The 13,781-nt window shown below is 37.4% G+C and overlaps 2 protein-coding genes across 2 annotated transcripts; both read right to left on the bottom strand.

Moving 5' to 3' along the window:
- Positions 1–3,440: 3,440 nt before the first annotated feature.
- On the bottom strand, positions 3,441–6,659 carry LOC116522666 (olfactory receptor 5F1-like). The gene is made up of 2 exons (XM_032237682.1): positions 6,646–6,659; positions 3,441–4,377 (listed from the first exon to the last, which is right to left on the bottom strand). Exons 1-2 carry the CDS (start codon positions 6,657–6,659, stop codon positions 3,441–3,443), a joined length of 951 nt encoding a protein of 316 aa, XP_032093573.1.
- A 2,884-nt stretch (positions 6,660–9,543) lies between these two features.
- LOC116522954 (olfactory receptor 5F1-like) lies at positions 9,544–10,485 on the bottom strand. Its single transcript, XM_032238074.1, has one exon. It carries the CDS (start codon positions 10,483–10,485, stop codon positions 9,544–9,546), a length of 942 nt encoding a protein of 313 aa, XP_032093965.1.
- Between the last annotated feature and the right edge of the window lie 3,296 nt (positions 10,486–13,781).

Raw genomic sequence — 13,781 nt, 5'->3', positions numbered from 1 at the left:
CATTAGCAGCCAACTTGGAAACAATACATATATACGACACAACACACATATATAAGGAAAGATCTTTTTATTTCTACTGAAATTGTATTCATTTCCAGTAAAGTATTGTTGTAGTGTTTTTCTGGATTGAGGCAAATAACCAATATTCACACACATTGGGACACTTTTAAATTATTTGTTTATGTGTCAGAATAAGGAAAAAAGAATCAAATTTCACTGTGTTGTTATTCAACAACTGTTTTGTCAAACCATTGGCAATGGTATGTGTGGTCTGTATTAGGAGGACATAAAATATTCTAATAAATAGAAAACAATGTCAAATCTTGGGCATTTAGCAGTGCACCCCCAAAGCGATGACACATTTTCTCTCAAAAAAAGTATAAAACATTACATTCATTAGTTGGGTTCTTGAGGTTCACTCAGCAATATATACATAAACACACACACATACACACACACACACACACACATGCACACATGCAGACACACACATGCATGGGCAAATCTGTGAAAAAGATGGAAATATTTGGAAAAGGCAAATGTTACACCTATTATAGTATATCAGGAGGTCACTGTGCCTCAGACAGGCGGGTGTGAGTCCCTGTTTGTGAAATGGGGCCTTGGAGTTCAGGTGTTACGTACCTGTCTCCCTGCTATGTTTCATCGGCCCTGCCAGAGCTGTTGCATTTGTTGCCTGGATTGGCGGTTGATCCTGGGGGATTTCAATCTGCCTTCCATTGGCGAGACATCCGAGTCAGCTTGGGAGTGCGTGGCTTCCATGACGGCTATGGACCTAACTCAGTTAATTCAAGACCCCACCCATAATGAGGGACACATGCTCGACCTGGTTTTTGTCTCTGGGCAGTGGATGAATTATTTAGATTTAGGGGATATTTCTATCCAACCCTTGTCATGGTCGGATCATTTCCTCATCAGGCTTGACTTCCATACTGCTACCCCTCACTGCAGGGAGGCGGAACCAACTAGATGGTTCTGCCCCAGGCGCTTGATGGACCCTGAAATGTTCCTGATGGAGCTTGGGACTTTTCCTGAATCCCTTGCTCACAACTCGACCGAAACCCTAGTGGAAGCCTGGGATAGGGAGGCCACTGGGGCCTTGGATCATGTTGTGCCTCTGTGGCCTCTGACCCGGTGTCGATCCTGGGTAGCTCCCTGGTTTACCGAGGAGGTTCTGGAGATGAAATGCCAGAAAAGAAGCCTAGAGAATGGTTGGAGGGCCAGCTGTCTTAATCTGATCAAACACTAGTCAGAATTCATATTAAATCCTACTTAGTGGCAATAAAAGTGGCAAAATGGCAACATTTTTCTGCTCTTATCACGTCCACAGATAATTGCCCAGCTGCCCTGTTTAGGGTGACCCGCTCCTTACTTAACCAAGGAACTGGGAAAGACCCCTTGCAGGATAGGGCTGAAGAAATTGTTCAGTATCTGCAGGATAAAATCACTCAGATCCGGCTGGATTCTGACTGGGTAGATTTGGGTGAGTCAACGGGAATGAATCTTGTGGAGACCATCTGGGATGAGTTTGACCCTGTGACCCCTGAGGGCATGGACCCGTGTCCCTCTTGGTTAGTCTTGGCTTCCCGGGAGGTGACACGAGGCTGGCTCCAGGCGATTACCAACGCTTCGTTGAGAGAGGGGTTCTTTCCCACTGCCTTGAAGGAGACAGTGGTGAGGCCCTTCCTTAAGAAGCCTTCCCTGGACCCAGCTTCTTTAGCCAACTATCGTCCGGTCTCTAACCTTCGCTTTGTAGCGAAGGTTGCCAAGAGTGCGGTAGCACGTCAGCTTCCCCAGTACCTGGATGAAGCTGTCTACCTGGATCCATTTCAGTCGGGTTTCAGGTCCGGATGCAGCACAGAGACGGCATTGGTCATGTTGGTCAATGATCTCTGGCAGGCCCGGGACAGGGGCTACTCCTCTGTCCTGGTCCTATTAGACCTCTCAGCAGCTTTCAATACCATCGACCATGGTATCCTATTGTGACGACTTGGGGGTTGGGAGTGGGGGGCACCATTTTGTGGTGGTTCTCCTCCTACCTATTGGATCAGTCACAGTTCGTGTTGACGGGAGGACAGGGATTGACCCCGAGATGTGTCACTTGTGAGGTGCCCCAGGGGTCGGTTCTCTCACCCCCGTGTTCAACATCTATATGAAACCGCTTGGCGAGATCATCCATGGTTTTGGGGTACGGTATCATCAATATGCTGATGATACCCAACTTTCCATCTCTACCCCAAACCACCCAAACGATGCCCTCAACGTGACATCCCGATGCCTAGAGGCTGTGTGGATCTGGATGGAGACGAACAGGCTCAAGCTCAATCCCTCCAAGACTGAGTGACTGTGGTTTCCATCATCCCAATTTGTGCATCTTGTTCCATCTTTGAGGATAGGGGGAGAAATTTTAGCCCCCTCAGAGAGGGCCCGCAATCTGGGAGTCCTCCTGGATACATGGCTTAATTTAGAAGAACACCTGATGGCTGTGACCAGAGGGGCCTTTTACCAGGTTCGCCTGGTATGTCAGTTGTGCCCCTTCCTGGATTGGGATGCTCTGTGCACAGTCACTCATGCCCTCGTCCTTTCTCGCCTGGACTACTGTAATGCTCTCTACATGGGGTTGCCCTTGAAGAGCATCCTGAGGTATCAACGGGTCCAGAATGCGGCTGCACCAGTTATCATGGGGGCACCTAGGTGCTCCCATGTTGCGCCTCTTTTAGGCTGTCTGCACTGATTGCCGGTTGTCTTCTGGATGTGATTCAAGGTACTAATTATGACCTTTAAAGTGTTCCTTGGCTTAGGCCCATGATACCTGCGAGACCACCTACTGCCACTGGTAGCCTCCCACCGTCCAGTGCGATCCCACAGAGTTGGCCTTCTCAGGGTGCGGTCGGCCAGACAGTGTTGGCTAGCGACCCCCAGGGGGAGAACCTTCTCTGTGGGAGCTCCTTCCCTTTGGAATGAGCTGCCCCTGAAGCTTCATATAATCCCCGACCTCTGGTCCTTCTGAGGTGCCCTAAAAAGTTGGCTTTTCCAGCAAGCCGGCCTGGCCTGAACAAAATAAAATAAATGATTGATTATTGTTAATTTTAATCGAATTTTTTTAAATGTTATTGTTAATCTTAATTGGGTTTGTTTTTGGATACTCTATTTTTTTTTTAACTTTTGTAATATGTGTTTTTTTTAATGTTGTACACCACCCTGAGTCCTTGGGAGAAGGGCGGCATATAAATCCAATAAACCAAACCAAACCAAATCATTAGCTGTAACAATAAATACCATATGTAATCTATTGTGAAGTTAGTTTCTTTTATTATTTAAACTGCATTATTACAAAACAATTAAAGGTAAAGCATGATTTTTTTACATCAATTATTTCAATGATTTTGTATGGATCTTGATTCACCTGTAATTACTTCTAACTATAATTTGCTCTTTCCAAGAGCTTTCCAAAGAGCCCCCTGTACTTCCTTGTTTCGTAAGCTATAGATCAGGGGATTAAGCAGTGGTGTAATGATGGCATATAGTACTGAAACAAGGGGATCTTCTTCTGTAGAGTGAGCAGATGAAGGACGTATATAAGTATAGATGATGGTGCCATAAAATATGCTCACCACAGTGATATGTGATCCACAGGTGGAAAAGGATTTCATCCTACCATGAGCAGTGCGAATTTTGAGGACAGAGAAGACAATAAATGTATAGGAAAGAAGGATCAGGCTGACTGACACAATCATAATGCCACCAGACAAGGTGAAAGTCACCATCTGGCTGATGAAGATGTCAGAGCAAGATAAGCGCAGTAAGGGAGGAATGTCACAGAAAAAGTGTTTGATTTTATTGGAATGACAGAAATGTAGGGAAAAGACCATGGCTGTAGTAATAGTGGAATTCAAGAGACCAATACTCCAGGAGGCTGCCAGCAAACGTAGACGTATTGTTTGGTTGACTAGAATAGTGTAGTGCAAGGGTTGGCAGATAGCTACATAACGATCATATGCCATGGCTGAGAGAAGGACACATTCTGTAGCCCCTAAAGCACCAAAGAAATACAATTGTAGTGCACAACCTATGTAGGAGATGGTTTTGTCCCCTAACAAGAGATCCCACAGCATTTTAGGAAGAGTAGTGGAAATGTAGCAGATCTCAACAAAAGAGAGATTTCCAAGGAGAAAGTACATTGGACTTTGGAGTTGTTGATCTATCCTAATCAATGTAATGATGATTAGATTCCCAGTTAAAGTAAACAAATATAGAATCAGACCTATGACAAAGAGAAGAGTCTGGTTGTTTGGGTCCATAGAGAAACCCATTAAAAGAAACTCTGTGACACTTGTCTGGTTCTGATTTTCTGTCAATCTGATGTCCATCTTTTATCAGGTTATTTCAGCTTTTTGGACTTGAAGAGTTCTCAGATGTTTTACCAACCAATGCTGGTACTCCCCCAAAAGTGACAGTGGCAAAAAAGACTGTGTTGATTAATAATTCATTTATAAATCAGTTTTGTGCATTGCTTCTTATCCTCAGAGCAGCTTCACATGTAAGCAGCAGATCTAGATCAGGATAAAAAGTCAGCTGTAGTGAGCTGGCAGGCCACTGGCCAATTAACACTTAAACATTGCAACCCCCTGCTTTGCAGATTTCTTGTCAAGAGGTTAAACTGATCAAGAAAATTGTTCCTGTTCTTGATGAATGAGTCACAGCTACTAACAGAAACCAGTAAACCCTAAACAATATGAAGTAATGTTAGAAAACCTATTCATTTCAATTTCTTTCAATTTGTCATTTTCTTTCAATTTGTCATTTTTGGGGATATGTTGCAACTGATTCAATGAATTTGAAAGTTTTATTCTACATTACATATTAATACTTATCTGTGTTTTCTTTATTGGTAAATTTGCAAGCCATACACATTCAAAAGCTTTCCTAGATAACTCTATTTATGATAATGTCTAGAAAGCTAATGGGGGGGGGGGTAATTGACTATCCGGAGAAGGATATTCCAAAGAGAGAGACAGAGACAGAAAAACAGTGCTCATAAACTTCTTACCTCCTAAAAGTGAGAAACTGCTGGCAGATTCCTCCAGAACCTAAATGTTGGGCAGGAGGATATGGAATATTTAATCTTTAATTGTATAAACACAGCATCTTAGTGTCATACAGTAATTCTAAAAAGTCTCAGAAACAGTAAACAGAGCTAGATCCATTTCCCCTCTTTTGATTTATTGTAGAAGTATAACAGAATAACAGAGTTATGAGGGACCTCCGAGATATTCCAGCCCAACCCCTGCTCAAGCGGAATATCCAATATTCATTTAAGGCAAATGGTTGTCCAGTTTCTTCTTAAAAATCTCCAATATTGGAGCACTCACAACTTCTGAAGGCCAATTGTTCAACTGACTAATTCTTCTAACTGTCAGGAATTTTCTCTTTAAATTCTAGGTTGGTTTTCTCTTTCATTAGTTTCCATCCATTGCTTCTTGTCCTGGCTCCAGGTGCTTTGGGCAATCTTATAATTTTATTATGAAAAGTTATGATGATAAATGTTTGGAATAGGTAAATGGGGTCCACCACTCCTTAAGATCCAGGTCCCAGGGCTTGAAAAACCAAGTCTATTCTGAAAAGAATTATATCAGATAGAGATAAAATACAACAATTCCAGCGGCATTTCATTATGGTCTACTTCTGTTCCATTAAACCAGTGTTTCTCAACCTTGGCCACTTGAAGAATGAAGCATGGCTGGCTGGGGAATTCTGGGAGTTGAAGTCCGGAGCTCTTCAAGTGACCAAGGTTGAGAAACACTGCATTAAACATTATAATTCCCAGGTTATTTTTTGAAGCAGTTCTGGGACAGAAGAGAAGGCTTTAAGAGGAGCTAGCTGTAATGCTTTCAGTAAGGGAGGCCAGGATCAAAGTATAGGCTACCTTATAATGTAATTACAAAGATAAAAGATGTATGAAAATGTTAGATTTCTTTTAAAAACAACAAGAAATAAATATAACAAGAAATAATATGACAGACAAAAATCATTTTCAGCATTGGCAATGGCTAGAATGATTGTTATACATAATGAAAATTGGCATCAGAGCCATAGAGAGCTGCAGTGGGAATTGTTCCACGGAATTCCCATTGAATGGGAGATGTAGAAAAGGAAGAAGTTACCATCCAGAACAAGAACCCCAATATTTCCCTTAATAAAAGAAGTATCTATAATGCAGGCATTTTGCATTAGAAAGGCACACAAATGAACAAAGTATGTGAACAGTTTCTGTTGATTCCAAGATTTGAATTTCTTTTGCAGATCCAGCATCTTAATTAAAGACTTCTTAAACATAATAGTGGAGAATGTAGGTAGCTCAGGGTTGAATTATTGGTTTGTTGTGATTAAGTAATACTTGAAACTCTTCCTCAAGTGTTTCTTGCCTTGGTATGCAAATTTGCTTGATGCTGTTTCCCTCACTGTGGCTTTGCCTGCTGGTAGCCCTAAAAATGGAAGAAGCAGAATAATACTGCTAATTGGTTATCAGCTTTTTTCAAATGACTGTCCAGCTGCACTTAGATTTTCCTTTCTGATCCATTTTCCATAAATGTAATTCTACTTAGTATATTACAACATCCTTACTACTTGTCAGTGGCCATCATTGATATATTAGTTTACAACTCATGGTTTGACAGCACATTACTGTTGTGATCTGAACCTTATCTAATACGTATTACAATAAAGACATTTGACCCTCATATTGATGGATCAAATATTAAGAAGTAGGTTCTCAGATTCATACTTGTATTAAAGATCAGTTCAAGATCAAAAGGTTTAAACCTACTGTGCTGTGCCATCTTTACTTAATGACTGTAACCTGTACAGGTTTCTCTAAATCAAAAATACATTTGGGAATACTTTATTTTCTGTATTTTACACTGCATACTTCTGTTTTATTTCCTCTGAAAGAAAGTAGATTGATCATAGAAACTCAAAGCAGTCAACCTTTTTACATTCAATTTACTGAGATAGTTATTTCTTACTGCATTTATACTTTGTAATAAGAATTATGAGTGGTTAAAATCATATTGTATATTACCTTGCGTTAAATCCCATTGACTTCAGTGTGACTCATTTTTAAGTAGAGATGTCAAGACTTATAAAATGTACTCGGCTTTCCTTTATTTCACACTATCCTTCACGCCTCACTTAGATTTTTTTTTGTTTGCATTTCTACTGTATTTCTTTTATATCTATAATTATGCTGTAGTTGTTTTTCAGTGTCAATTTCCCTGGGGCTACATTAAGTAATTAACATTTTTTAAAAGCCATTCTTATTATCCTTGTTTCTTAATAAAAACAAGGAGTGGAAATAAATAACTCACTAGTGTATATTCAAAACTTTGAGAGCATCTGCATTTACAAAGCTTTTAGACTTACCAGTATTAGCTGTACAACTCATACTAAGATAGATAACATCAGCATGGCATCATAAAGGGAAATCTGTTGTCTCCATGCATATGGCTTCATTACAAACCAAGCTGAACTAGCAAGTCATTAATCCAACTCAGTTGAAGACTTAATTTATGGTTATGTGGTTTTAAAGAAAGTAGATCAGGCAGAATGATCAAAAATGCTGGTAGGGTCTCAGATTATGTAATGGTTTCCAGATCTGTTTTCTGAAGTTTTATATTTTATTCAGTTCCAATATTATAGTAATCAAACTTTAAAAGATGACACAGATTTATCAGTTTTACAAAATATTACATTCTTGTGTTACAATTACTGCTTTGATGCAATTACAAAGTTTGAGTTAAATCTAGATACGTTTTCAGTTTTGTCTTTTGATTTAAAAAAAAAAGTAGAAACAGGATTTATCTTCTCCATAATTAATTACAGTCAAAGTTTATATTGTATTACCTCTGAATTCTATGACCAAGAATTGAAGTGAAGTAGGATTATATTTCACTGGTTTGTGGGGAAACTAGGAGGCAGGAGATAAAATACATCATTATATACCATATTATATTTCAAAGACAGATAGTTAAATTTTAATCTTAGCATCTGCTTTCAATAGAAGACTAAAATTAAGATTTGAATCAAAAAGGATGTTATATGAAGATGTTTTTCAGCATTGTGGTACCTATAATAAATATTTATATGTGTATATTTAATAAATGGGCAGAACACATTATTTCTAAATGGATAAAAATGATTTCACATTTTCAGTCACTTTCAAAAATCATAGATGAGCCAATGCACTCATAAACCCACTCAATCTCTGGAAGGATGTGCCAATTAGATATTACATGTAAGTTAGTTGAGTTAGCTGTTCACGGTCTAGATTTTAGGGGAAGTCACATTGATCAGTTTTTCCTTCATCAGATGGAATTATGGTGACAACATATAGATCAGTAAGTTTCATTGCAGACCATATGAGCATGCAGCTGGTCTTTCCTCTCCAATTTATTTATGCATGGTCCAGGTTCTCATATCCAAACAGAGGTATCAGAATATACACACTAATCATAATTCACAGTGCTGTTCTTTCTTGTTCGGTGCATACCATCAGTCTGACACAATGATAATTCTCTAAACACCAGATAGAAAGTATAATCAGACTCTAAGCTCTAGATCATGCCTTCATCTCAAGTTAGAATAGAGATAGCATATTTGGCCTTCAAAATCTAAACAATCAAAAACCAAACAAAATGTTCAGTTTCCTATGTCATGCTGCTTCAGAACCAATTATGGCTTCTTTTCTTTCCTCTAGAATCTCTCCCAGCCTAAAACCAATTTCTTATTTATTATTCATCAAACACCAAAAACATATCCCAACTCTACTACAGATAGCCTGTAAAATATGCTATTTCACAGAATACATTGACTATTAATAATTTTATTTCATTCTTATTTCAGAGTTACCTGAAGCATTAATCACTACTAATTTCATGCTTTTTCTATCATAATGTTTTTCCCCTGTGGATACTACTGAATTAGAATTATGATTCTGGCGCAATCAAGATAAATTTCTGCACCAAAAAGCATAATCTTGGTGAGCTGTCAATATGCTAATGTATTACTAATAAAGGTAGGCATTATATTCTTGCATGCTTCCAGAAGTTAAACTGTTTCTGGAAGTTTTATATTTAAGCCTAGGCCTAAGGCTGAGACACACATACACACAAACACACACACACATGCACACACAAACTAAAAGTTTCACTTTTGAAAATATATTTTTTTCATTCAAATTTTATTTCCCTTGCATCATTCATACACTACAGTTCAGCAGATAGTTCATTAAGAAATAGGAGTGGAAGTAATTACGAATTTTATAGGAATATACTTACTGACAAACCAATTTCCTTTCCTTCTTTTCCTATTGTATCTATTAACGTATACCAAAACACTATTTTTTTTACTCTCAAGTACTGATTTAGAAAGATATAGGTGAAAAGGAAAACAAGCAGTCAAACTCTCTGTTATTCATGGACATTTTACAATGGATTACATCAATTCCTTTGATTGCTGCAAGAATTTTTAGAGTTGAAAATTTTGTTTCTTTCCAAGCACATTCAAAAATGCTGCTTGCATTTCCTTATTTTTGAAACTGTAGATCAGAGGATTTAGCAAAGGAGTGAGTACTGTATAGATCAGAGAGATTAAACAGTCTTGTTCCATTGAGCGACTAGAGGATGGATGCATGTAAGTAAAGATAGCACTGCTGTAGAAGATGCTAACTACGGTAAGGTGGGATCCACAAGTGGAGAATGTTTTGATTTTGCCCTGAGTTGTCTGGATTTTCAGCACTGCAGATACTATAAAAAAGTAGGAGAGGACAATGAAGGAGACAGTGGTTACCATAATGCTTCCTGAGACAATGAATGTCACCAGCTCAGCAAGGGAAATGTCAGAACAGGATAAACCCAAAAGTGGTGGAATGTCACAAAAGAAATGCACTATTTTATTGGAACTACAAAAGTTGAGGGAGAAAACAAAGGCAGTATTGGTAATGGCATTAAGATTTCCAATGGCCCATGAGCATGCCACCAGACAATAGCAGAGAGGCTGACTCATAAGTAAAGTGTAGCGTAATGGTTGGCAGATAGCTGCATAACGATCATATGCCATGACAGAAAGGAGGGCACCTTCTGTGGCAGCAGTAGTCAGAAAGAAGTACATTTGGAGAAAGCATCCAGTAAAGGAAATGGACTTAGTTTCTGAGAGCAGATCCCACAACATCTTAGGCATGGTAGTGGTGATATAACAGATCTCTGTACATGACAGATTGCTCAGTAAGAAGTACATGGGAATATGGAGGTGCTTGTCAATTTTTATCAAAATAATTATGATCATATTCCCTGTTAAAGTGACAATGTAGATCAATAGTCCAGCAGCAAAGAACATGATTTGAAGATTAGGGTCATCTGTTATCCCCAAAAGAATGAATTCTTTAAGATTAGTATGATTCTTTGTTTCCATTTTTCTACCGATTTCTTTCCAATGAATATGACAGGATTCCTTAGGAAGATTTTATAATCAGGGAGAAACAAAAACATAGTAAAATTATTAAATATTTATGGCCATCAAGTTGGATTTAAATTTTGGACAACATGTTGAGAAACTATTGAATAACATAGATCTGCACTTTACTAGGATTGCCATTAAGAGTAGTAAATCTACCAATAAATTTATTTAATGTTGAGCATCTGATCAGGTAGGATTAATTTTTCATCTAAGGAATTTGTCTATGACTTCTTAAGATTTGTCTAGCAACTTTGTATATTTCTTTGAATTTTTTGAGCAACTGAAAATCAGGTGGTAAGTTACTATGTTTTTAGATAGACAAATAGACAGACACTATTGATCCACCCACCCATCCTCATTGTACAATTACAAATTTAACTTCCTTCTGTACTAATATAAATACACAAGGGATAATAATGAACACAATTTAATATCTCATTTATTTTCATTCGTATTAAAATACAAGTTTTTATGGGCATTTTAAAAAATAAAATTCATTTTAGTTCTTTTTATGCTAGCTCTTTTCAAAGAACACACATAGAATACATTTGAACAGCTTTAGCTGGGGCTTTAGAAATTAATTACTCTTAGCAAGGAATAAGAATATAGCCACAGTTATATCAAACTCTACCTATGTGAAAGGACAACAGGAATTCCTCAAGGACTACTTAATTTGATTCATGTGAAGACTTAAATTGTTTAAGAGACCATTTCATTCTATCTAGTCACAGCTGAAGAAGCTTCTTGGATGAGAAGTGAAATGTCTTCAAAGAAAAACAAGAAAGTCAAGAGACAATGAAATATCAAGAGAGAAACAAAATGAGAAGAGGAAAAAATGGAAAGAAAGAAGGTAGGAAGGAGAGAGGGAAGGAAGGAAGAGAAAGTTGAGCAGAAGACTTGAATTATTTATATGAAAAGTGCATGACTTTATAAAAAAAAACTGTAAACTTGGGGGATGGGGAGGGATAAAGCAAGCACATGAATAACACCAGCACACATAACATTTCCATATATGCTGGAGTTTTTTCAGGCATTCAACATTCCCTCATTTCTACTCCCACAGTACTTCACTGAACATTCTGACATTGATCTACAATAACCCTTTAAACTTTAAACAATAAAAACTTATGAAAAATACCATGAATCAATGAAGGAGGAGGAAGAAGAAGAGGAGGAGGAGAAGGAGGAAGAAGAAGGAGAAGAAGAAGGAGAAGAAGAAGAAGAAGGAGAAGAATAAGAATCATACAGCTATATCTAAAGTTTATGTTATGTATATTTAAGCAAATAATATGAGAAGTTTTGTATCTAAGGCAGAGAAACACTCTCCAACAAAGCTGGCATTCCTTCTATTTTTAGAAGGGCACCACAATGTTCTTCTTTCAATCATGAAGTTTTTCAAATAACTCTTATTGAGATGGTAGATTATGATACAGAAACCTTTACATTAATGTGTGCATGGAGAGGGAAGGAGAAGAGTAATGGCTTACTTGAACTTGGAGGAACACATGAGTGAGGCAAGAATTTAAAGTATGCAATTTATTTAACAGAATATAAAATTATTTTTTTAAAACATACATTAGAAAATTGTCTAGAAAGATGATGAGTAGGTTAAATGAGAAATGTTTATATGAACAAAGGAAAATAATCCCATTCATTGTTGCAACAATTTGGAATAATTTATAAAATATGCTTTCCTTACCTGAGGTGGGTCAGAGAAGATGCTAAGCCAGAATTAGTTGTAGCCAATAATAGGAAAGGGTTGAATCACCAATACAAGAACAAGCCATGCATAATACCAAACTTTGCTTGGATTCTAGATAAACTGATGTTATGTTAGGCCAAAAACACGACTCAATTTTCAGAATAAGTCAATAACATGATGGTAAGCAACAACAACAGAATGACCTTTGCTGTACCCAAATGTTTTATATCAGAAATCCCAGGGTCAACCCTAATACAATTACAGCCAATTTGAATCTTTCTCAACAAATTTGATATAATTAATACCTGAAAGGGCAGAAGTTTAATTTCTAGAATAATAGAAGGTCACAATTTTGAAGTCATGAACTTATCAACCTTTCATTTTTGGTGGCTTTTGATTTGCAATTCTCTTATTTTTCTGCTTGATGATTAATATAAGCAAGAACTTGGGATATTTCTGGGGATCATTAAATCCTCACTACTTATTAATATGGTCTCAAGTGGAAATGGTAGAAAGGGAGTTCTAATTACAAACATAATACAGCCTTTGTTTATGTTATGAGCAGATATCGTCATCTTCCTTTATACTTTTCTATTTTGAGTTAGAATCAATACAAAATTCAAAAATGTAAACTAATTTAAATCAAGATAAACTAAATTAATCTCAACTAATCTAAACTAATCCAACCTTTTTAATTATAATTTTAATTATGACCATATTTTATTGCAGACATTTTTTTATAAAACATTATTTTTATAAAAAATCAGAATGGTACTCTGTGAAACAACAGAGCAAATATGGTAAAGGAATTCTTTTCTATCAGCTTGAAAGTCAAATATTCCAAATGCTGAACGTTTATAGAGATTCTCAGTCATCCAGGTCATGGTTGTCCCAAAGTGCTTTTTCAGGAGGCAACTGGAGTTTTTTTGCTTTTCTTTGAAGACATTTCATTTCTCATCCAAGAAGCTTCTTCAGCTCTGATTAGATGGTAGGGAATGGAAGGATTTATACTTCTTGCAGATAGCTGATCATTTGCATTCTTTTATAGAGTTGTTAAAACCAGTTGGAGGTTTATCTGTGTCCTCAAGATCACCTGAACAATGCAAATGGATGTGAGCCTTCTTGAAACTATCCTTTCTGGTATTTGGTAATAACATGATATTAGCTTCTTTCCAAGTTTGAGGTATCTCTCTCCCTTGTTATACATCATTCATTATGTTCTTAAATGACTGAAGAAGAACTGATACTCCATTTAAACTGATATCCATGGCAGATGGATATCTCCAAGTTTATATGGCAAGGGAGAAAAAAAATCAAGAATTAGATACAAATTGTTACATCACTATGTGTCCTGCCGTAACCTGTCAATCAAGAATGTCGCAAGATGATTGGACTAGGCACGTTTTGCATTTAGGCGGGAAATTGGAGGGTTGTCATTGGTTAACACACTGACAGCTGGAAGTATAAAAGAGCTGTCAGATCGCAGAACCTTGTTTTGTTCTTTTTGCTTAGTTGGTAATAAAACGGTTGCATTAACTCCGAGTCTGCT

Source organism: Thamnophis elegans, chromosome Z, assembly GCF_009769535.1.
Source record: "Thamnophis elegans isolate rThaEle1 chromosome Z, rThaEle1.pri, whole genome shotgun sequence".
NCBI classification, from domain to species: Eukaryota; Metazoa; Chordata; class Lepidosauria; order Squamata; family Colubridae; genus Thamnophis; species Thamnophis elegans.
The sequence above is the reverse complement of the archived record's forward strand: the minus strand, read 5'-3'. Positions and strand labels throughout refer to the sequence as shown.

Bases quoted from the DNA above. Each gene is read 5' to 3' on its own strand.
- LOC116522954 (XM_032238074.1), bottom strand. From the start codon at position 10,485: ATGGAAACAAAGAATCATACTAATCTTAAAGAATTCATTCTTTTGGGG.